This window comes from Manis pentadactyla, chromosome 14, assembly GCF_030020395.1.
Source record: "Manis pentadactyla isolate mManPen7 chromosome 14, mManPen7.hap1, whole genome shotgun sequence".
In the NCBI taxonomy this organism is placed as follows: domain Eukaryota; kingdom Metazoa; phylum Chordata; class Mammalia; order Pholidota; family Manidae; genus Manis; species Manis pentadactyla.
This window is the reverse complement of record NC_080032.1, coordinates 20,110,228-20,134,642: the sequence shown is the minus strand read 5'-3', so window position 1 is coordinate 20,134,642 and position 24,415 is coordinate 20,110,228. Positions and strand designations below refer to the sequence as shown.

At 49.8% G+C, this 24,415-nt stretch overlaps 1 protein-coding gene across 1 annotated transcript; it reads left to right on the top strand.

The window, feature by feature from the left end:
- The first annotated feature begins 646 nt into the window (after positions 1–646).
- On the top strand, positions 647–24,380 carry PLBD2 (phospholipase B domain containing 2). The gene is made up of 12 exons (XM_036929429.2): positions 647–1,009; positions 8,104–8,197; positions 11,131–11,289; positions 12,816–12,916; positions 13,140–13,354; positions 18,268–18,365; positions 20,433–20,593; positions 21,215–21,310; positions 21,569–21,640; positions 22,313–22,465; positions 23,064–23,226; positions 23,457–24,380. The coding sequence occupies exons 1-12, from the start codon at positions 720–722 to the stop codon at positions 23,622–23,624; spliced, it is 1,770 nt and encodes a 589-aa protein (XP_036785324.2). The 5' UTR covers positions 647–719; the 3' UTR covers positions 23,625–24,380.
- Positions 24,381–24,415: the final 35 nt, after the last annotated feature.

The window sequence follows — 24,415 nt, the reverse complement described above, 5'->3', positions numbered from 1 at the left end:
CTGCTCATTTTTCTGTTTTTCACATTTCCCCCCTCAAACGCAGAGAGTTCTTCATATATTAGAGATACTTGCCCTTATCTGTGATATGTGTTGTAATATCTTCTCCCAGTTTGTCAGTTCTTTTGGCTTAGCTTATGGTGTTTGACATGCAAAAGTTAAGGAAAACTTTACGCAGTTAAACGTATTCATCCTTTATTGCATCCGAATTTTGAGTCATAGAAGGCCTTTTTTTCCACACAAGTTATGTTGGAATTCACCCATTTTTTTCTTCCAGTACTTGCAGTTTCATTTTTAACATTTAGATCCTCACCATTTAGGAGTTTGTACTTTGTGTATGGTGTGAGAAGTGGCTTTGGATCAATTAATCAAATGTGCCCAAATTCTAGCTTTTGATAGTAGACATATAGGTATTTGTTCCATTGGCAATTGACGGCAGGCATATGGGTATTTACGCTGCCATTCTTGTAACTGTTGTGGAGGTTTGACAGTTTGAAAAATAGAAAGCTGCCGGTGAAGTGTGCCACGCAGGGTTTGCACAAGTGGACGGGTGCTCCGGAGCCCTTTAAGATGGCTCCGCCCTTGCGTCCCGCCCCGGGCCCCTCCCGCCCCGGGAGAGCTCGGCCCAAGCCCCGCCCCTCCGCCTCTCCCGCCCCGGTGCCGCCCTTCGCGGCTGTGTGTAGTTACGTGAGACGGGCTGAGGCGCCCGGCACGGCGCGGTCATGGTTGCCCCGTTGTACGGCTCCCCCGGCGGCCGCCTCGCTCGGGCGCTCACGCGGGCGCTGGCGCTGGCCCTGGTGCTGGCCCTGCTGGTCGGGCTGTTTCTGAGCGGCCTGACGGGCGCGATCCCAGCCCCGGAGGACTACCGGGGGCACGACGGGCAGGTCCTACCCACCTCCCGCAGCCGCTCGGTGCTCCTGGACGCAGAGACGGGCCAGCTCCGCCTGGTGGATGGCCGCCACCCTGACGCCGTGGCCTGGGCCAACCTCACCAACGCCATCCGCGAGACCGGGTAAGGGCTGGCCCTACTCCGCGCGGCACTGGCCGGGGGAGGGGTTTGCGCGGGCATCCGCCTGTCCCTAGCGCCAGTCGCTTGCTGGTGACATCGCCCGTCTCCCTGGGGGTCAGCTTCCCTCCTCTGAGGCTGCAGCACAGCCTCAGGATCTGGTCCCTGGCTGAGTGGGGGCTAATGCAGCATCCCTCGGTTCTTAGGGACCAGTCCCTTATCTTCAGCCAGGGGTGACTGTACCTCTGATCCGCTGAAGACCAGGTGCCCACCACCCAGACCACAGTGCCTCCATCAGGGTCAGTCCACGGAGGCCAGCCCTCCTACCCTCCTGGAGGTGGTGGTGATGGTGATGGCTCTCCAGGAGACCAGCTCTTGGCTGCAGCTTACCCCATGGATGCCAGCCCCCTGCCTCCATCCCAGAACAAGGCAGCAGGACTGAGCCTGGGTTCCAGGCCAGTGTGAAAACAGAGGGTCTCTAAGTTCACACAGACTTAGTTTCATTGCTTGGGCTCTGCATCTCTTTTCCTTCCTTTTTCCTGCTCCAGGGGAAAGTTGCTTGGCCAGATACTTAGTATGGAGCCAAGTGCTCCATCCTCGGCAGTCATGATCACTGTTCTTATTGTTGGGACCTAGGCTGTCATTCTGCTGTGTGACTCTCACCTAACTCCACCTGTCTGAACTCCTATTTCCCCAACTGTAGTTCAGATTTGGTGGATGTGCTGTGTCTGGGAGGTTGACTGGTGGCCCTTCTCAGGCCTGTTCTGGGGCTGTGCCCATTCACTCACTCACCTGGTGTGCTTGGCCTTGAGGAGCTGAGCAAGCTGATTCAGTGGGGGGATAGACGGTGCCAGAAAGGCAAACCGAGTCAGTAGGACTGGGAAAATCTGCCTCAAAGCCTTGTCAGCAGGGCTCAGGCCCTGGATACAGGCTGTGCTGGGGAATCATAGGGAGCCCTGCATCCCACAGCCCATCCCCTCCTGGCCTCATCCCAGTGCTTTGACTACACTACTGTCTGCAGCAGGCATGGCAGCCCTCTGCTGCCCTATCCATTTTGCTGGTATGCATTAATTCTTGCAGGTGTTGGGGAGATATGGGACACTGAAGACACCCCATTCTGATCTTTGAGACACTTGGGAGGGTATCAGATCGGGGGAGAGAGGAGATTTGTGGGGAGGGGATTTGCTGCAGACACAGGTGCTGGATGGGGCTAATCTGGGAAGGCTCCCAGGGAGAGGAGGCCACGAGGCTGACTGGCATCTATAGAGGGAACCAGAGGTCTGTGGCTTTGTGACTTGGGAATCTGGTGACCCATTGTCTGCTGACTCACACGTTTTTGGTCCCGCTTAGCAGAGCCAAGGGGGCATGACAAATCTCTGCCTGGATGTCAGCTGGGGAGAAAGCAGAGGTGAGCCCCAGCATAGGGAGGGACTTTGTTCCCAGGAGGCCCCCACTGGGCTGTGTTGCTCTGAATTAGAGAAAATGGAGAAGGGGAGAGAGGGCTTGATTGTGGTTGGAAAGCTCTTCCAGGCCCAGCTCCATCATGGGGTGACCTTGGGCACATCACTTTACCTCTCTGAGCCTGTTTCCCCCCATGAAGGTGGGGTTCGAAGGAAATTCAGTGGGATCACAGAAAAGACCTCTGTTTATTTTCTGAAGAAAGGAATGAGTAAAAGAGTAGGAGCAGGTATCCTCTGCTCCCATTTTACATTGGGGAAACTGAGACATGAGACGTGAGCCCAGGTGTCTTCCACACTTCTCTCACCTCATTACAGCCTTTTTTCTGTTCAGACTGTCCCTTTCTCTCTGAGTCTGTGACCCCTGGGGCTCTGATGTAGGGAAAACTGTATCAGAAGCCTGCAGTTTATAAGCAGGGAGACTGAGGTCCCCAAAGACAATCTCTTGTATTGGTAAGATGAAAGAAAGACATCTGGGGTGTCCTAGCCCTTGATCAGCAGAACTCTGATCTGTGGGTGACTCTTCTTTTGAAGGGTGGAGACCAGAAATTTGACTCTATTCACCTAGAATTGAGACCTCTCCTCCTTTCTGTCACCCAGATTTTGCCACCGGGGGTCCTGGGATTGTCAGGGCAAATTCTCCTCTCTCAGTTGTGCCATATCTGACTTTGGACTGACACTACCCACGTAGCCCCAAACGTTTAGGATTTGGTGCTTGGGGATCAGAGATGCCCCCAGAAGTAGAGCCCGTACTAGCTGGCTCTGGCCTTGGTCCTGGAGATGCTGACCCCTCCAGCCTGGCCTTTTCCTCTTTCCCCACAACCAGCTATTTGGTGCAGATCACCTTGGAGTGATTTGCAGAGGAAGTGAATAGCAATAAGAGGGAATTAACCTATTAAGAAGCAGGGAAACAACCCAACTCAGCCATCCAACAAGCAGAAGCCCAGCTGAATAAAATGGATAAACACGAAAAAGTGGTCTCAAAGTGGTTCTTCGAAAAATGACAAAAGATAAATATACACATACCATCAAGAATGAAAAGGAAGTGGTATCACAGATAAGCTGGGGCATCCCCATAGTGGATGGTGCCCAGGGTGAGGTATCCTGAAGCGAGGGTGGTGAGGAGGGGAGATTTGTGACCCTCCACCCATCTCACATGAAGAGTGCCTCTTCATTAGACCCCGGAGTTGTTTCAGTCATTAGCTGCCTCTGGCGTAAGTCACAGTGTGGCCCATAGTCTTTCCAGAAAAAAAAGGGGAGGAAACAGGTTCAATGCTGCCATCTTTTAATTTTTGTCAAGGAAGTGCATTAAAAACAAAAGAACCCAATTGATCAACCTTTGTCAACTTTATGTCATAAAAGATCAGCTATTTTAGAACCAAACAGACAGGAAGAGGAAGGACATGATCTCTGAATAAAAAGCAGCCAAAGAGGCACGTCGTACTTTAGAAACACTCTCTCCTCTGTGGTTTTCTTTCGGCCAGGGACTGGGGTGGAGTTTCTTTAAGGTGTCAATCAACACAGCAGGCAGGGGTTCTAGAGGCCATTTGCTGATGTTCAAGCCTTTCCATTTTACAGATGAGGAAGCTGAGGCTGGCAGGGCAAGCAAGTGTGGTCAGAGGCACAGTTTCAGGATCTCTGCCTGGACACTCACTGCAGTGGCTGTGGGCAGCTGCCTCATCTCCGTGACTGGGGATGGTTACAACGTTGGTAGGTTGTAGAAGGAGTCATTTATCAGGGCTTAGGGTCAAAGGCAGCAGAGGGATCCTCAAGTATCAGCCTCAGGGGTTCCAGCACTGAAATTCCATAGCTTAGAGCAAAATCTCATGCATGGGAACCTCCTCCACCCAAGGTGTTCTGGAAAGAGGTAGAAACCCATCTCTCTGGGTTTTCTGAGGACTCAGGCAAAATGAATAAAACCCACCTACACTGAATCACCCCAGTTGCCCTTTGGAATAAGGTGGCACCCAAGGAGATGCCCAAGAGGCGACGTCTTGAGCAGGGGCAGTGACTAATTCCATATTTGTGGTCCTGCGGCCGGTGGGTGGGGGCACCTGTCACATTCCACTCATCCTTCTTCCTTCAGCCCAGGTAGAAAGAAGCCACACTGCACTTCTCTTTAAAATTTTTGTGATTATTGTACTAGTAGTGAACTTTCACAAAACTAACAGTTTAGAAAGGTGAGAAGGGATGTTGGAGGTGATACCACCCTCCATTCTTTCTTTCCGTATATGACCAATGTTAGTTCTTTCTTTCAGAATTTTCTATGCATAAGTAAGCCTAAGCATACATACATGCATGTGTGTATAGGTATGTGTGTGTGTGTGTGATGCGTAATGTTTGTATACATAGGGTTATCCAGAGTTTACCATTTGTTCTTCTCCAACCTTTTTAAAAAAAAAAAGTCTCTGACATCTCATCAGGTAATGGCATTTCATTGCATGGTTCAAGGAACCCATTGCATGTCTGAATAGATAACTGTGTCAGCCCCCTAATGATGGACATTTCAGGAGGGTCCGGTCTTCCTTGGCTTTGGTGAAAAATGCTGGTTTGAACAGGGACCTTCATGCGCATCTCTGAGGGCTGTGATGAGTTCATACCCACTGCCTGTCTCAGGGGCCTCAGCACCATGGCCTTGATGGAGCCCATTTCCCCCTTGAAAGAGCAACTAATTTTACCATATGTGATCTGGGAAGACCAATGGCCTCTCACTTAATAACCAAGCTGTGTGTCTGAACAGCATATCTAGTTTTATGTAGTTTGTGTATGGTCTCCCTTGATCCCCTGATATATATATATATTTTAATCACTAGAGGATCTGCATTTGGGCCCTGTTATAAATGTACATCCCATCACCAAATCTAATGGGTTTCTCCAAAATCCACTCCTAGATTTGTGTTAAGATAAATATTTAATGAGCATAAAATGTGTGCTATCATCTCCTGGCAGATGCCATAGCAACCCTCTGAAGCTGGAATCACTGTGCCCGCTTTACAGATGAGGAAACCAAGGCCCAGTAATTTGCCTAAAGCTACACTCTAAGAGAGAGACCTGGGAATTCAGCTGATGTCTGGATTTTTGTCCTCTACTGTCCTTGAAATTTGAGATCTTCATTCCAGTTGCTCTGTTTTTCTGTCCTTATCTGTGATTATCTGTGAGTTGTGAGCACAGAGTTCATGGATCTCATCTTCCTTTGATAAGAATCTCCACTCCCTGCCCCTTACTCCAACAAACCCAAAGCAAAACCCCACAAAGCTCAGCTGAGTTAGAGGCTCAGAGCTCATGCTCTGGGATTTTAATCTCAGATCTACCACTTGCTGTGTGACTGGGCAAGTAACTTCACTTCTCTGAGCCTTGGTTCCCATATCTGTAAAGTAGAGAGGATAAAACTCATGTCTCAGGATCCTTGAGAGAATCTAGGGAATTTAGAATTTACTTGGAGATAAGTAAACATGTGATGTGCTAAGCACAGTGTCTGGGGACTTTCATTAACCAATCTCTAGAGCTCTATCTTACTGGCCATAATGTTACTTGCTTTGGAACATTCAGAGCTCAGATTTCCTTCTTTTACCCTCCCTCTTCTTTCCACCTGGCAAGCTCCTACTTAACTTCAAAACCCTGAACAGCCACCACTTCTTCCATGAAGCCTTCCCAGATTTTACTCAGCAGCATCAGGAACATATCTCCTCAGGGCACTCCCTTGGCACTTTATTTCTTTTCTCAGCATAGCAGTTACCCTGTTATGTCATTATCTGCTTACATGTCAGTCCCCCTGCCCACCATTAGCTCTTTGAAGGCCAGGGCTGAATGTCATTCACTCTTGCATACCTTCGGTGTCTGGCATCTGGTAGGCTCTCCAAGAGGCTTGCTTGCTCAAAGTATCAAGTGTGGGTATTTTGATAGTCTTTTCCTCTCCTGAGTCTTGTCTAGGGCAAAGCTATTCCTGTCCTGGAGCTCTTAGGTGGCTTTTCAGCCAACTTCCCATGAGGCTGTCCTGGCTGCACCTGGCTGTCTCTTGTCTTACAGCCTCTTCTTCAAGGTCTCATTAATGTCTTCCTGTTGTCCTGGCTTCTTAATGGAAATTGCCTTCACAAATGTTTCCCTCCTAATTACAGAAATCACCTGGGTGAGTATTTTGTGTCCTTGGAGCAAGGATGACATCCAGAGCCATAAGGAAAAGATGGGTAGATTTGGCTGCACAAAAAACAAAAACCTCTACATGGCAAACAAAGGCAACAATCAGTTAAAATACAAAAATATTTTCAACATTAGTGACAAACAAAGGGCTAATATGTATATAGATCATCTCACTAGTCAATAGGGGGAAAAAAGCCACAATAGAGAAAAATGACTAAAAGACATGGACCAAATTGCTATAAAGGACCAATAAAAATAAGAAAATATATGTAACAACTAAAGGATTATAATTGCAACATGATTGTATTTTTCAACTATCACCTTAGCAAAGATAAAAAAAGATCGATAGGAATTCATTTTAAGCAAGGGACAGACAGGAGTTTGTGCATTGTAACAAGGCAGGATATATGGTAGTATGGTTCCAGGACTGGCAGCATGGGCATTACCTGAGACCTAGATAGGAACACAGGCTCTTAGGCCCTACCCCAGACCTTCTGATCAGAATCTGCTCCCTAACAAGATCTTTAAGAGACCTGGATGTCCATCGGAGTTTGAGAAGTACTACTTCACGGGAGGAGCGGGAGCCAGCCTGCCTGAAATTGAACCCTGGCTCTGCCCTTTGCTAGCTCTGTGACCCTTGGCAAGTGTATCAACTAATATTGGGTAATAGTGCTGTGTAACAATTGCCCCCCACCCAAACCCAGTGGCTTAAAACAGCCACCAGTTATCCTCATGGATCCACAGGGCAGGCAGGGCAGCTGTTTCGTGCTGTGGGTATGCACACCTGGTCTGCAGCTTATGTCTCTCTATTCCAAGGAGCGGCGGGCTGGCCAGGGCATGTTCTTCTCGGGGCAATGGCAGAGTCATAAGGGGGCAAGCAGGAGCACAAGAGGCCTCTTGAAGGCTAATTTCATAATTGGCACACAATCCCACCCACATTCCATTGGCCAAAGCAAGTCATGTGACATGACAAGCTCAAATCAAGGGGGTGGGGAAAGGATACTTGGCCATTGGGAGGGGCTGCAAAGTCACACAGAAAAGTGCGTGGGTATAGGGAGAGGAGCAGCAGTTCCCCAACTCTGCTTCAATTTCCTCCTCTTCTCCACTACGGAGACCACCATGCCTACTTTGTTGGGTCTTTGGACTGTCACGACAATTAAATGAGTTAATAGATTTGAATCTGTTTGAGTCCCTGGCACAGAGAAAGCCCCCAATAGATACTAGCTGGTATGACTGTGAGGGTGGGAATACTGATTAGTACAGATTTGGGTGGAGGCTGTTTGTCATTATCTATTAAAATTAAAAATATGTGTGCCCTTTGGCCCAGCAAGCAGTTCCTCTCTTAACTTGACAAGTACACAAGGACAGACAGACAGGCATGGACACGAAGGGCCATTCATAACTGCGTTGTTTTGTGGCTTCACACTGGGGGCGGCTGCGCGTGTCATGGAGGCTGGCTTTGGGCTCGGCCCTGCGCTGACCGAGTGGCCCTCTCCTCCCCTCCAGGTGGGCCTTTCTGGAGCTGCACACCAACGGCCGCTACAGCGACAGCCTGCAGGCCTACGCCGCGGGCGTGGTGGAGGCCGCTGTGTCCGAGGAGGTAAGGGCCAGGTGGCTGATCGGGGAGGGGGGGGCTCCCGCCTCCCCCCGACCCCCCCCAACTTGTTCCCCGGGAAGATTTGGAGGGTTCTGAGGGTGTGCAGAGTGGTGCCCCTGCCCCAGCCCTCCATCTAGCTGGGGAGAAAAGGTTCACATGCATTCTTTGAAAATCGACACTAGGTATGTCATTTGATGCATATGAAAGATTCTTAACGTATTCCAGGTTATGAAGCATAAAAATAAAATGAACACCTAGACTAAAACCCAGAGTGCTACTGATACCACTGAAGCCTCCTGCAAACCCCACTCCCTACCTCCCCCACCCCAGGGGCCCCTCATCCTAATGTGCTAGGTCTTTTTGCCTCCTTCCTTCCTTCCTTCTCTCTTTCATATTGAGATGTAATTCACATGCCATAAAATTCACTCTTTTAAATGTACAATTCAGTGGTTTTCTACATATTTATAAGGTTAGACAGCCATCACCACTAATTCCAGAACATTCTCATCATCCCAGAAAGAAACCCCATACCTGTTACCAGTCACCCCGTGCCCCCTTCCCCCTAGGCCCTGGTACCCACCAATCTGCTTTTTGTCTTACAGATTTGTTTATTCCTGACATTTTGTATAAGCAGAATCATACAATATGAGGCCTTTTGTGCCTGCTTCTTTCATATAACATCATGCTCTCAAGGGTCATCCATGTTCCAGAGCATATTAGTACTTCACTCCTTTTTGTGGCCAAATCATATTGCATTATATGAATATTCTACATTTTATTTACCCATCAGTGGCTGGACATTTATTTCCACTCCCTTACATTTGTTAAACTAATTTTACTACATATGATGAATCCTTAAACAACATATTATTTTGCCTTACTTAATTTAGGGCTTCATAAAACTGATATTATAAATTTCAGAAGTGAGGTGCGATCAGAAGCAGGTGAGACTGTGCAGCGGCAGCCATTTGCCCATGCCCTGGGTGCAGGTGTGACACCCGCTTTGGAAAATAACTTGGCATTAACTTGTGTAACACACACGCCCTAGGACCCAGTGCCCCCCGCCCTCCCATTACGTGTAGCCGCGGATGTGCTTGAGGTGTTCAAAGCAGCCCCAATGTGGGGACCTTCAAATGCCACCGGAGGCTGAATCGGTGACCAGATTGCAGTATTGTGACATAGCACAGCGTGTAGAGCAGAGACAGGGAATGGGCAAACACAGATGATCTGAGATGTATGGTGGTGACAGGGAAAGGGCATGTGACAGAGACAGTACACAGTGGGACAGCCCTTGGTAAAACGCACACCCCTTATTGTGACAGCCAGTTGCAGTTTGGGGCGCCCTTCTGCGGCCTTGATGTCTGGGGAGGTGGTCAGATGCTGTACTGGGCCTGTGCTGTTTTGGGTGCTCGGCAGTGAATGAGACATGACTGCATCTCTCAAGGTTGTAACCTGCCAGGAACACTGAGGCAAGGCTCTCATGGAAGGAGTGCCAGGTGCTCTGCCCACATTATCTCACTGAGCCCACACACCAGCCCCCAAGGGAAGCATGGCCACCCGCACTGGACAGATGCCCCTGAGGCTCAGAGAGGCAAAGGTACTTACCCAAGGTCACATAGCCAGTCAGTAAAAGAGTCAGCATTCAAACCCAGCTCTGTCTGACCTGAAGCTCTGCTTCTAACCGGTTTGCTCTGCCCCCTCCCATACTGGCCTGTGGGCTTCTTGTGGGTGGTAATCATGGCCTGTCCCCAGGACCTGGCCCAGAGTCTGGTATAGGGCAGGTGCTTGGAAAATGCTTCTGGAAGTAGTAGAAGGCTGTGTGAGGGAGGTGGCATTTATTGGGCCTCAAGGGACTGGTAGAATTTGGAGGTAAGTTCAGTGATACACAGAGGTCTTAAGCTGTCTATCTCGGGGCAGTGAGTGCTTCCACAGTTCCTGTGCTGACCTGTCTGTTTTGGGAATATATCCAGTGTGGTGAGGGTTATGGCTGGAAGTAACCCTCCCAACCTTTGCCCAGTGAATATCTGTGCTTTGAGAAATAACAAATCCACATCTTTCTGTGGGTTCAAATCTTGCCTCTTTGATTCATTACTTGGATGACCTTGTGTAAGTTGCTCACCTGCCTATGTCTCAGTTTCCTCCGCTGTAAAGTGGGGTTGCTGCTAATAGCATGTTCCTTACAGAATTGTGAGGTTTGAATGTGTACGTGTACATATAGAGTGCCATTAACTTTAACCGTGGACAACCGTCTGCTTCCCCTTAGCACAGTGAGATCTCCTACTGCTAGAACGTCAGCTGGGTGGTTTTGGAATTCCAGGCCGGGCCTGGCTGATCTTGGCTGGGCTCACTGATGCTTCTGCAGTCAGCTGACGGGTCAGCTGGGGCAGCGGCTGGCCTAGATGGCCTCATTCTAGTACCTAGGGGTTGGCTGTCTGTCAGCTGGCTCATGTGGTCTTCCCCTCCTGGCAGGCTAGCCCAGGCTTGTTCATGTGACATTGGCCAGTGACTCTAGGCATTGAGTTCACTGCTGTGTCCTCAGTACTTAGAGCATAGTAGGTGCTCAGAAAAATGGTAATTGACTGACCAAATGCATATGTAGTACAGGGTCCCCAGTAGCAGAGGGAGTATAACCTAGGACAGACTTTGGGTACTAAGGGCTTTCAAAGGAAGGGACATCCAGAGGCCCTGGGCCCTTGTGGGGGTGAGAGCTGGATGGGAGGGAAGGGCCTTCAGGGATAGAGGCTGGTGTGAGCAAGGGTGCAGAGGTGGCCCCACCTGCACCGGCCTGGTAGAATTTGAAGGTAGTTCAGTCTCAGCTCTTGGAGACCTGGTTGGGGGTGAGAGCTCTGAGCCCAAGTGGGAGCCAGTGGGGTCCTCATGGAAGAGAGCAGCATGGCTGCCCGCTTCTGCCCTTGCCCACCTTGCCCATCCCACAGCTCATCTACATGCACTGGATGAACACGGTGGTAAATTACTGTGGCCCCTTCGAGTATGAAGTTGGTTACTGCGAGAGACTCAAGAACTTCCTAGAGGCCAACCTGGAGTGGATGCAGGATGAGATGGCGTTGAACAAGGACACTGCTTACTGGCACCAGGTGGGTGCGCGCACGTGCTCTGTGGGAGGGGGCAGTGGGTGGAGTCTGCTTTGGGGACCTGTCACCACTGTGGCTGCTGTGGCTCCAGCTGGCCCACCTGCCTGTCTCTTGCTCTTCTTAGCCAGTCCTTTCTCCCTCCCTCCCTCCCTCCCTCCTTCATCCGTCCACCCATCCACCCATCCACATGTCTGGTTTGGCAGCTCACTCATCTACCCACCCACACGCCTATGCATCACCTACTGCCCATCTTAGCCCGGATGTCAGTTCCTCTCCACACTGCTGTTGGTGTACCCCGCTTGGTTGCTTGTCCTTCATCTGACTGTCTGTCTGTCCACCTTCCCATGCTTCCTTCCGTCCACTTGCCCACCGCCTCTGACAGACCCCATTATGTGCTTCGTTCCCCATCTTCCTCCTGCTGTCCAGACGCCTCTCTGTTGATCTGTCACCTTTGCCTTGCCTTTCCCGCTCTGAAATCTTGCCAGGGGCTGCTTGGTTCTCTGGAGAGGATGCCCACGCTCCGTAGTGTGGCCTGAGTGCCCTCCTTCACCCTCTCCTGGCCTGGCTTTGTCTCCGACTGACCTCCCTGCTCTGTGCTCCAGCCCCCCGGTCTCGTCCTGGTTCCTTGAACAAGATGTGTTGCCTCTTGCCTCGGCTTCTGAGCATCTGTTTTCTTCTGCCTGGAACCCTCTTCCTCCTGCCCCTCTGCCCGGCTGACCCCCATCCAGTCCTTACCCCAGCTTCCTGTCCCTGCACTTCTAATGAGGTATTCAGAGTCTGTCTTCAACTGGACTCAAGCCCCTGAGGACAGGGCAGGGACCACATCTGCTTTGTTCACCGTGATCTCCCCTGCACAAGTGCTGGCGCATAGTAGGTGCTTTATAAGTACAAGTTTGTTGGATAAATATAGATGAAGGAATGAATCCATCTTGTCCTGTCCATCTACTCCATGCGCCTGACTGGACATCTGTCTTTCCCTCCTCCTTCCCACCCATTTAGACAGTTGCTTCTCTCTTGTTTCTTCCCTTCCATTTAACTTAGCATCTATCCACCCATCTACCAGTCCTGCCTGTCTGTCCATCCATCCATCTTGTAGATGCTTGCTAAGTACCTTGTATATGCCCAGCTTGTATATGCCAAGGCCTTGTGGGGAACACATTGATGATATACATGATAGTCACAATGGGGAGAAGTCGGCTGCATGGGACAGCTGAGACAGCAGTGCAGCCGGTAGCTAAACCCAGAACAGGGAGCAGTTGATGGTGGGCCAGGGTGGGCTGGGAAGCTTCCTGGAGGAGGTGGTTTTGTGCTGGATGCTTAAGTGTGGGTGATTTGGGGTTGGCACAGGGCAGAAACATATAGTTAATTAAGTGATGGCATAGAGGGGTGGGTGATGGTTAAGTGAGGGTCAGGGCTGGCTAGAGCCTGGAGGGTACACCTGAGCTTCTTCTGCTCTGTCTGGACTCCAGGCTGGAGCCCCTCACATTGCAGGAGAAGATGTGAGCCTGCCCTCTGCCCCTTCCCCCTAGGTGCGGCTGACCCTCCTGCAGCTGAAAGGCCTAGAAGACAGCTATGAAGGCAATGTGGCCTTTCCAACTGGGAGGTTCACCATCAAACCCCTGGGGTTCCTGTAAGTGCCACCCCCAGAGTGGACAGGGTAGGGGCAAGGGCCATGCACCTTACAGTCAGACAGACCTGGGTTCCAGTACCAGCTCTGCCACTTCCTGGCTAGATGGCCTTGGACTAGCCACCTAACCTCTCAGGGTCTCATCTTTTCCCTCTGTGACATGGGTGTGAAATGGCACTCACAGCAGGTATGGTATGGGACCCCTCCAGCACCCGGCCCTCCTCAGCCTGTTGCAGATTGCTGGGGACCTTGAAGACTTAGAGCCAGCCCTGAATAAGACCAAGACCAAGCATGTCGTAGGCTCTGGCTCCTGCTCTGCCCTCATCAAGCTGCTGCCTGGCCAAAGTGATCTCCTGGTTGCCCACAACACCTGGAACTCCTACCAGTACATGCTGCGCATCATCAAGAAGTACTGGTTCCAGTTCAGGGAAGGTCCCCAAGGTGGGTGGATGTGGATGTGGGTCTCTGTGTGTGAGAGCATGTATGTGGGCACACAGTGGGGTGGGAGGGGCAAGTTAGGTGTGGGCCTTAGAGCCATTCTAAGAGTTCATCTTATTTTTAACATGTTTATTTCCTTTAAGTTTTTATTCCCCGAGGTATATCAGTTAGCTATTGCTGCATAACAAACCACCCCAAACTTAAAACAGCAAAAGGTTAAAACACAGTTGTTTATTTTTATGTGACCCATGCCTATGGGTCAGCTGAGTGGTTTCGTTGTTCTGGCTTAGGCCTAGTTGATCTTGACTGGGCTCACTGATGCTTCTGCAGTCAGGTGGGGTGAGCTGGCTGATCTAGATGGCCTTATTTGCATGTCTGGGGGTTGGCTATCAGCTGGAGTGATGGAGCAGCTGGGCTACATGGTCTTTCATGCTCCCAGAGGCTAGCTCAGGCTTGTTCGTGCGATATCTGGGCAGGCAAGTATGGCAGGCCTTTTGAGGGCAGATAATTTCAATCAGCACAGCACTCTATTGCTCCGCGTAAGTCAAGTGACTAGTCAGATTTGAGAGATGGGGAAATAGACCGCACTGTTTGAGGTAACGAACTGCAGAGTCACATTGCAGATGGTGTGGGTGCAGGCCAGGAAGAATTACAGCAAATAACTCCACAAGGGAAGCACAAATATATTCTTCCCGCCAAATGTAAAAACTCTGTAGCTAAGGCCCAAGGACCCCATACCGCCCACTCCTATCCCTTGCCCCATCTCAGATTTTGCAATCTCAGATCTGCAATCTGGTCAATCTCAGATTTTGCAGTGTCTCCTTCTTGGCCCAATTTAAGAACTTAATGTTGCAAGGAGGTGGTGAGAGGGTGAGGAAAGGTATACCCTCATTCACTGCTAATGGGAATGTGAGTTGGCATGGCCACTTTGAAGAGGACCCCAGTTGGCATCTAATAAAATTCAAAATCTGTCACTCCCATGGTCCAGATTCTTGGTTCAGCTCTCTCCCTAGAGAAATGTTTTGATTTCTTCTGAGGGAGTGTGTGTACAAGGATGTCAACTATACAGTACTGGTTTGGAAATAACCACTATGCCTCTTAATCTAAATTTAAGTAAACTTCTACATTGATATTTATACAGAAAAGTGTACACATCATAGTATACAGCTGGACTTGTGGTGCATTGAACACACCTATGTGTAGTACCCAGACTAAGAAACAGAACATTCTCAGCCCTGGAAGCTTCTCTCATGTCCTTTTTCAGGCACTGTCCCCACCCTGGCATGGACTCTCTCCTGACTTCTTACATGTAGCATTGATTAGGTTTGCCTGAGTTTGAGTGTTACGTGAGTGGAAACATGCAGCATGTGCTCATTGAGTCTGACTTCTTTTGCTCAGCACATCTGTGAGATTCATCGTATTATCTGTAGCTGTAGGTCTGTCATTTTCTCTGCTATGTATCCATGAACACTTTAATATCTCTTTAAAAACCTACATAACTCTAACACGTATGTAACAGAAAATTGGAAAATACAGCAAACTACACACACAATGAAAATCACTTGGCCACCCCATAACCCATGAGATCATTTCTGTAAACATTTGGTTATGTTTTTTTCTAGGCTTTTAAAAAATGTACATCGATATTCCTTTGCTTTAATTAATTTTTTTTTTTACATTAGTAATAGGCAAATATATTCTTGCTGCCACAAATTTTTGATGAAGAAATCACAGCTCCCTTGATAACCCTCTTCCCAAATTCCAGACTCCACCTAAGAGGAAATTGGTGTTGCCACTTTGGTGTGGATCCATCTAGATTTTTTGGATGCATTTATATGTGTATATATGAACCTTTTTTGTTAACAGACTTTATATTTTAGAGAAGTGTTTGGTTTACAGGTAAATTGGGTAGATAGTATAGAGTGTTCCCATATACCACCACTAGGACTTTTCTGTGTTATTAACATCTTGTATTAGGGTGATACATTCAGCGAACCAATATTGATACATTATTATCAACTGAAGGCTACAGTTTACGTTTGAGTTCACTCTTTGAGTAGTACTGTTGTATGGATTTTGACAAATGCACAGTGACATATATCCACCTTTACACTATTATATGTAGAGCAGTTCACCTCCATAAAAAGTTGTTTTTTGGTTTAAAAAAAACAAACATAAATAAGATCATACCATAAGGATTGTTCACAACTTGCTTCTTTTGCTCAAGCTGGCCTTGGAGAATTTTTGATACAGCCACATTCTGTCCACCTTTCAGCAGCTGAATGTTAAACTTTAGTCCCCAGTTGAGGATTTGGGCGATTTCCAGGTCTTTGCTGTTTCAAACAGTGCTGCAGCAAGGAGGGGGACCCCCAGAGGTGTTTCCTCGTGGAAATGCTAGGTTAAAGGGTAGGCATAATTTAAACGTCTCTAGATAGATACCGTCAAATTGCCTCCAGAAATGGTTGGGCCACTTTATGCTTACCCCAAGTCTATGAGTGTGTTGACTGTGCCCTCAATCTTGCCAGCACTGGGTATTATGATTCATTTCAATTTTTGCCATTCTGCTGGGTGATAAATGACATCCCAGACTAAGTTCATTGTTGTTGTTTGTATTAACTTTATGATGGATAGCTTAAATACACATTTAGAGTGTATAATTTGATGGATTTGGACAAATGTATGCAGTCATGTAACTGCCGTTCAGTAAAGATAGACAACATTCCCGTCACCCCCAGCAAGTTCCCTGTTTCCTTGGTACCTAGTCTCCACCCTTCTCTCCAGGAAACTGCTTTTGCAATTTCTTCACCATTAGGTTCATTTTGCCTGTTCTAGAACTTCATATAACCCTGCACTAATTTGTAAGAATTTCTGGTTGTAGTTATTTATTTAGTCATCCTGAACTTCACATGGCATAAAATTAACCATGTTAAAGTGAACAATCCAGCAGCATTGAGCACATCCACAAAGTTGTGCATCCACCACCCTATTTAGTCCCAAATCATTTTCATCACTGCAAAAGGAAACCCCGTTCCCACTAAGTCATCACCCTACAGTTCCCCCGTCCCAGCCCCTGCTAACCACTAATCTGCTTTCTGTCTCTGTAGATCAGCTTACTGTGGATATTTCATGTAAATGGAATCATACAGTAATGGTTCTCTCGCGTCTATCTCCTTTCATTCACCACGTTTTCAGGGTCCATCCAGGGTGTAGCCTGTGTTGGGGCATCATTCCTTTTTGGGGCTGAATAATATTCCATTGTCTGGATTGACTACAGTGTGGTTTATCCATTCACCTATTGTGAATGTTTGGGTTGTTTTCACTTTCTGGCTCCCACACTGACTTTAATAATTAAAACAAATTACTTAAGTAATACAGGTTCTTAAGTAATTAAGAATGTTAGAAAATATGATAGAGCACAAAGAAGGAATAAAAATCCCTTATGACCCATCCTGGCCCGTGCTCCTAAAAACCAGCATTAATGTTGGTTGTTTTCCCTTCTAGTTTAAACTGTTTGGTTACAACTTTGCCCTTTTTTATTTTTATTTATTGCTTATACAGAAGTGTCTCCTTTGGCCCATCCCCTCCAGGTGCCCTCACACCTACCCCAGAAGTCCTTGTGCCTGGAGCCCAGCCCTTGCCAAATGCTGGTCTGGTTATATAGTGCTCTTATTTGTAGGCCTACTGCACACTTGCTGTTGTGCTAGAAGTTCTTTACTTTTGTGACTGTAAATCAAATACTTACAGCTGCCCTGTGTGCTGGTGAGGGATTATTATTCCCATTTTGCAGATAAGGAAGCCAAGGCTCAGAAAGACTAAGTGACTTGCCATAGACAGCATTCTACCCAGGTCTCCTCCCTCCAAACCCATACTCTCATATGATCTAGCAATCGCATTTCCAGGTACATATCCAAAGGAAATGAAAGCAGGATTTCTAAGAGATGTCTACACTCCCATGTTCATGTAGCATTATTCATGATAGCCAAAGTATAGAAACACCCTAAAGGTCCATCAATGGATGAATGTTAAAGAAAATGTTTTATACATGTAAGTATATACATGCATATATGCCATGGAGTATTACTCAGCCACAAAAAAGAAGGAAATCTTGTCATTTTTGATAACACAGATGAACCTGGAAGGCATTATGCTAAATGCAATAAGCCAGACAAAGAGAAACAAATACTGCATGATCTCAAGTATCTGTGGAGTCTAAAAAAGTGGAACTCATACACGCAGGGTAGAATGGTGGTTACCATGGGCTAGGGGAGGAGGAGATAGGGAAATGTTGGTCAAAGGGCACGAAGTTTCTGCTCTAAGGTGAATAAGTTCTGGGAATCTAATATACAGCTTTATAGTTCATAATAGTGTCATGTATACTTGAAATTTGCTAAGAGAATAGACCTTAAGTGTTCTTGCCACTTACAAAAAGGGTGACTATGTGAGGTGATGGATGTGTTAATTAGCTCGATGATGGTCGTCATTTCACAGTGTATATGCATATGAAATCGTATTGTACACTTTAAATATAGACAGTTTTTATTTGTCAATTATTCCACAATAAAGCTGGGGGAAAAAAAGAACAAAGTCTATGAGCTCAGACTTCGGGGTATTACCCCTCTGAATTATCTTTTTTATAATAAATCTTTGCAATTAAAAAAAAAGGAAAGCCAAAAATGGTGCTTAGTAAACAAAGTGTGTGTGTGTATTTGGTACCAGCTTTCCTTTTTATACACACACACACATACAAATATGCATGTCAATAGCCTGGTTTGCTAAATATCAGAAAGGATGGGGGCTTCCGCTGAGGCCTATTGCTCAGACTCCCAAGTCTTGTTGGGTTGGGGGTGCAGGGTTCCCCACATGGGCTTGTCTGACTAGCACCCCTGCCCCCCGCTGGGCTCACTCTCCCCACACAGAGAACTCCCCCCCAGTTCCTGGCAACAAGTGGGTCTTCTCGTCCTACCCTGGCTCCCTTTTCTCTGGTGATGACTTCTACATCCTGAGCAGCGGGCTGGTAAGTCTCCCTCCCGTGTCACTTTCCTCCCCAGGGTGGCTTCTCACCCAGCAGCTCTGGGTGGGCAGGGGGATGCAGCCCCCACCACTGTCCCAGGGCTGAGGCCTGTGTTCCTGCCCTGGTCCTTGGACCACCAGGCGGGCTTCTTGTGTGTAGACTCCCAGACCCTACCCGGGCCGCCAAAATCTGCTGCCAGTCTGGGATTCCACATTGTATCAACTCTTCAGAAATCGCTAGTCTTGGGGCCCTTTTGAAATGTCCTTGACTCTGAGGCCCTATTTTGTTTTTATGTCTTTAAGATAAGACATCCCTCTCCTGTATGACCTTGCTTTTTCTCATACTGATTTTCCCTTTTGCTTTCCAAACCTGGCCCAGATTTCTGAGTAAATGTTGTTTATGATGTGTTGTTTTCATCGGTTTTTCTGGCTGGCATCCAGACTCGTTTAGAAATCTGTTCCTGGCACTCCCAGTTGGGCCAGCAAGCCCTGCGATCGCCAGGGCAACACTGCAGAGGAGAAAAAAAGCATCGCTTCCCCCAAATCCCCCAGTGCAGAAGCTGCCAATTCCCTGGGGGAGGGGAAGGAGGGGCTCTTTCCTTTTCTACGACTTTTTGAGAGGAGTGTGGAATTTAGTCCCTTTAAATGTGGAAAGAAGCATGAGAGGGCCAGACAGCAGGTGAGGGGACCCCCCCCCAACCTTGCCGCAGTCCCGGGGTCAAAGGAAGAGCGAAGCTAGGGGGCACTCAAAATGGTTCAGTCCAGTTACCTGGAACGTGTCTGGGCAAGAAATTTACCTTCCATCAGGGTCCTTAACTATTTTTGCCAGATCCTTTTGGCAGTCTGGGGGGCTGTGAAGCCCTTCTCAGAATGTTTTTAAAAGCATAAACCAAAATGTATTGGATTATAAAGGAAACCAATGCTATGGAAGTGCGCTTATCAAAATATTATATAAGCAAACTTTTAATATAACATGCTGGTTTATTAACACATTAAATAACAAACTCTGCAAGCAGGTGTGCTAATTACTATAATTTAGAAGGAACGAGGAGCATAAATAATACTTTTGAAATGTGCGACCCTGTCGCGTGGTGAAAGCACCTGTGATTTCTGGTGGCGGTGGTCTCAGTGCGGCTGATAATCTCTGTGGTGTGTCACCTGTTCTTTCAAGGGAAGGAGAAGCTAATTTAAGTTTGATGTTAGTGGACATGAAGATGTAATGTGTTTCCCCTCCAGTCCTGCAGACTCCAGGGACACTGCCCCAGGTGGAGAGCTCCCCTGCCCGCCAGGGGTTTTGAAGCCATGCTGTTCTGAATCCTGATAGAGGCGTTTGGTGCTAAGAGCAGCTGGTTGAGGGACAAGGAAGGTGCAGAGTGGACGGAGTAGAAGCTGTTCCTGCCTGAGCATTGCAGTGAGAGGCTTGCTCAGCAGATTCCTCTTTCAGACGTTGCATCTATGGCTGCTGCTATCTGAACTGTTTTCCCACTTTGTATAGAAGAGGAAGAAGCGTGCTGGTATCGCGCTGCAGAGGAACAGGCGCTCATTTAAGCGCTAGAAGTTTGGTGATCAAATCTTGGTCCACCCATTTCCCAGCCATGATCTTTGACAAATCTTTTGGCTTCTTCAGGCCTCGGTTTACCTTTCAGGAGGAAGGGGCATTAATAGCCATGCTATGTTTCTCCCAGGAGGGCTATAAAAATTCATTGGGATTGTGGTTGTCTGCCAGACTAATGGCCTCAAACCACCCAACTTTCCATGCGAAACTGCAACGAAGGAGTAGAAAAGGGATGCTCTCTCTCTGGGGAAAGAGCTCACTGACTTGGTGGGGGGTGTGGGTGCACGGGAGCAGCCTCCTGGGCTCTCTCAGGGGCTGTTCCCCACAGCAAAGCTGGATGCATGATATGAATCCCTCTGAGGGCTCATCCAAGGGCCAGGTGAGGAACATGCCCCTAAACCAGGGCATGAGGTTCTAAAAAACTGAAGTCAGCAGGTGACCTATGATTAATGCAGCGCTGCCCTGGTTATAAGTCAGGTGACTCTTCAGTGCTGTGTCCCCTCCACTCTCCCACAGGTGACATTGGAAACCACCATTGGCAACAAGAACGCGGCCCTGTGGAAGTATGTGCAGCCCAAGGGCTGTGTGCTAGAGTGGGTGCGCAACATCGTGGCCAACCGCTTGGCCTTGGACGGGGACACCTGGGCAGATATCTTCAAGAGGTTTAACAGTGGCACGTGAGTGGGCTCCTGGAACTGGCCTCCTTACCTAAGAATTGGGAACCAGCCTTCCCCCTATACTCAGACCCCCAGGAGACCTGACATAGCACCAGGGCCACACACACCCCACGCCCTCTGCAGAGCCCTCTCACAGATTCTCACTGGAGTTGGAAGGAGTCCTAGAGTGCCCTCCCTTGTTTGATGCATGGGGAAACTGAGGCTCAGGGAAGGAAAGGATTTGCCCCTCTTCTATGCAGGGAAAGGCCCCCAGAGAACTTGAAACTTCATAAGTCTTGGAATTGTGGGAAGGGCTGTCTGAAGAGGTGGTCATGGGTAGATGAGGGCCCTCTGAGCCAGACACTGGAACTGGACACGGTCTTGAACATTAAGCAGAAGAACTGACCTTTTTGCAACAAGCACTAGGGAGTCATAGACTCCTCTGGAGCAGGCAAGCAGCACGATGAGAGAAATGTTGAGGACACCTGGTCAAGCTGCAGTGTCAGAATGACAGTTGGGTAGCTGGGCACCCCGAGGCCACCGCTACCCCATGATTCCTGGCTATGTGGGGCACAGGAGGTCTGAGGAGGCTGGGGCAGTGCCCCCAGGGTGCGTTCAGTTCTCTGTCATTGGGCACGGCAGGTACAACAATCAGTGGATGATCGTGGACTACAAGGCATTCGTCCCTGGCAAGCCCAGCCCGGGGAGCAGGGTGCTCACCATCCTGGAGCAGATCCCGTGAGTACCCTGGGAAAGAAGGGCAGACGCTCCAGGCAGAGGGAGCTGCCCAGCCAAGGCCCGGAGGCATGCTGAAACATGTTTGGGAGGGGAAATGTCTAAGGAAAGCCACAGGGAAGAGAAGGCAGCACCTGATTTGGGCTAAGGATTCAGAACATAATCCACTCCCCAGGCAATGGTGAGCCATGGGGGATCCTTGAGCAGGGCAGTGCCCACCTTTTCTCAACACCCTTGCCCCACTTCTCTTCTTGGTCCCAGGGGCATGGTCGTGGTGGCTGATAAGACCTCCGAACTCTACCAGAAGACCTACTGGGCCAGCTACAACATACCGTATGTCCCTCCACCCTGCATCTGCCTGACCTCTAGTCAGCTCCCCACGCTGGTGGGGGATTCTTAACTTGTTTTAAAAACCAGGTGGTTTTTTAAACACAGAGAACTAAGAAGCCCACCCTATCCCTTTCTTCAGCCACAAAAGCCCTGGCAGTTTTGGGCTTAGGTTAGCATCCACAGAACCTCACTGTGTGTACCCACAGCTGAGTGGAGAGTGGCTAGGCTAGGGGCCAACCCACGCCATGGCTCCCAGCGGGGCCTGCTGAGAATGGGCTGCGTGGCCATCGTGTGTTGACGCTCGCTGGCCATCATGTGTTGACGCTCGCTGCGCTTTGCGTGGGTTATCTCATTTCATCCTTACAACCACGATATACATGGGAGCCTTCGCTCCTGTTCCCATTACACAGATGATGAAACTGAGGCCTGGAGAGAATGCTCACTTTTCCAAGGTTCCATAACTGCCATCAGTGAAGTTGGGATTTGATCTCATGTCTCTCGGACCTCAGAGCCCCAGCCTGGCCACCACACCAAGGCACTCCCCGGCACCAGACATGATTACCCCCGTCCTGACCAGCCCGGTTGTTGGTGATGATGGTGTGGCCCCTCCACTCCCCGGCCACAGTCAGGTGAGGTCAGTGAGGGTTGTGAATGACCATGCTTATCACCCGGCAGGTCTTTTGAGACTGTGTTCAATGCCAGTGGACTGCAGGGCCTGGTGGCCCAGTATGGGGACTGGTTCTCCTACGACGGGAGCCCTCGGGCCCAGATCTTCCGGAGGAACCAGTCGATGGTGAATGACATCGAATCCATGATCCGGCTTATGAGGTGTGTAGGGGAGAGAGCGTAGTCATGCAGAGCTTTCTATGCCCTTTAACATCACTCATGAGACCCTCACAAGCAGCCTGGGGGGCTGGCAGGGCGATGGTGGAAATGTGCACCAACCAGCCTAGCAGTACCGAAGCGGCTCTCAGCATGAGACCTGTTGGTGTCCTCACGTAATAGGTGAGGATGCTTAAGTAACCACCGTGTGCTGGGCACTATGCTTAGTACTGGCGAAACAGCCCAGAGCATGTCCCCTGCTACCCTCAGGGAGCACCTGTCTCACGGGAGAGGCAGAAATCCATCAAGTACTCACTGATGTGGATGTGCAGCCAGCACTGAGTCCGAGTCCCGAGACACGCTCTAAAGGGACAGAACAGGGTTCCTAGCCTGGCTGGGGATGGGATCCCAGAGGCGTCCCACAGGAAGTGACGCCTGGACAGAGATCCGAAAGAGTGTGGATGGCCAGGCGGAGGGGTGAGGGAGCCCTGGGTGATGGGAGGGAACTGGGCGCACTGGAAGCAGGTGGCAGTGTTAGGTGGGAGTCTGGCTTCCTCCTGGGCCCCCCGCAACATGACTGATGTTCCTCCCTCCCCACATGCAGGTACAATGACTACCTGCATGATCCCCTGTCACTGTGCAAAGCCTGCAGCCCCCAGGCCAATGCGGAGAATGCCATCTCAGCCCGTTCTGACCTCAACCCAGCCAACGGCTCCTACCCTTTCCAGGCTCTGAAGCAGCGCTCCCATGGGGGCATTGATATGAAGGTGCTGCCCCTCTCCAGGCCTGAGGGCTGTGGGTGGGCCTGGCCACTGTCCCCACCGGGAAGAATGGGGTTGAAGGCTAGGGTCCAAGCAGATGGTAGGGCAGGAGTCAGGGTCAGAACTGGGCTGTGGGTGGTATCAAAGTTAGGGTGGGAGTCAGGGCCTCCTGGTTGGGGCAGCTTGGAGCCCAGCCTGGACTGGCGTTCAGCAGCCTGCTCTGCCCTGGCCCCCAGGTGACCAGCATGGCGCTGGCCAAGGCCTTGCGGTTCCTGGCATCCAGTGGCCCCACGTGGGACCAGGTGCCCCCGTTCCAGTGGAGTACCTCGCCCTTCAGGACCCTGCTGCACATGGGCCAGCCTGACCTCTGGAAGTTCTTACCTATTGAGGTCTGGTGGGACTGAGGCTCCGTGTCTGCTGTGCTGCCTCTGCCCCTGCCGACTCCCAGCAAGGCCACCCCACTCGTCACCGCCTGACCTCCGAACCACCCGCTCCTGGGCTTTGTTCCCTGCAGTGCCCAGATCTGGAGCTTGGGTTGGCTGGGCTCAGCTCTCATCTGGGTGGTCTCCTGGGTGGGGCTCAGACCCTGATGGGGCCCAGGACAGAAGCATTCTCTCCTTCTGAGAGAGTGCCATCTCCAACTCCCTCTGCCTCTCTCTGTGTTACTCTCTGCTCTGCTTCTCTCCCCCTCCCACACTGGGGCCCCACCCTCATGTGTCCCCTCCTCAGGGCTTGGGAGGGTCCTGGGATCGGGTCCTGGGCCCTCAGTGGGGCAGGAGGGGCCGCTTTCAGTCCTCCCTCCCAACGATGAGCTCTGGAGTTTATGGAGTTTCACCCCCTGAGACCTGGACATCGCCTCCCACTCCCCAGCCCCAACCCCTCTGCTCCCCCAGGAAGCACCCCCTTTAATTCCCCTTCTTGGCAGCTTCCTTGAGGACAGAAACTTGAAAACAAACAAAAACCAAAGTCTCTGGCGCCTTGTGGCTGGAGGGGCCTGAGTGTCCTCTCCAGGGATAAGCAGGAGTGTCAGCCCCCGAGCTCTGGCCTCACGTCCCTGCCCCCCAGCTTGGGACCGCCCCAGGCCTCAGGGCAGTGCCGCAGCGCCCCTGCTGTAGGAGCCAAATCTCAGGCTGTGCCGCCATTAAACGAGAAAGGCCATGGCCCCTGTGCTGTGTTTTCTGGGGCAGTGGGAAGG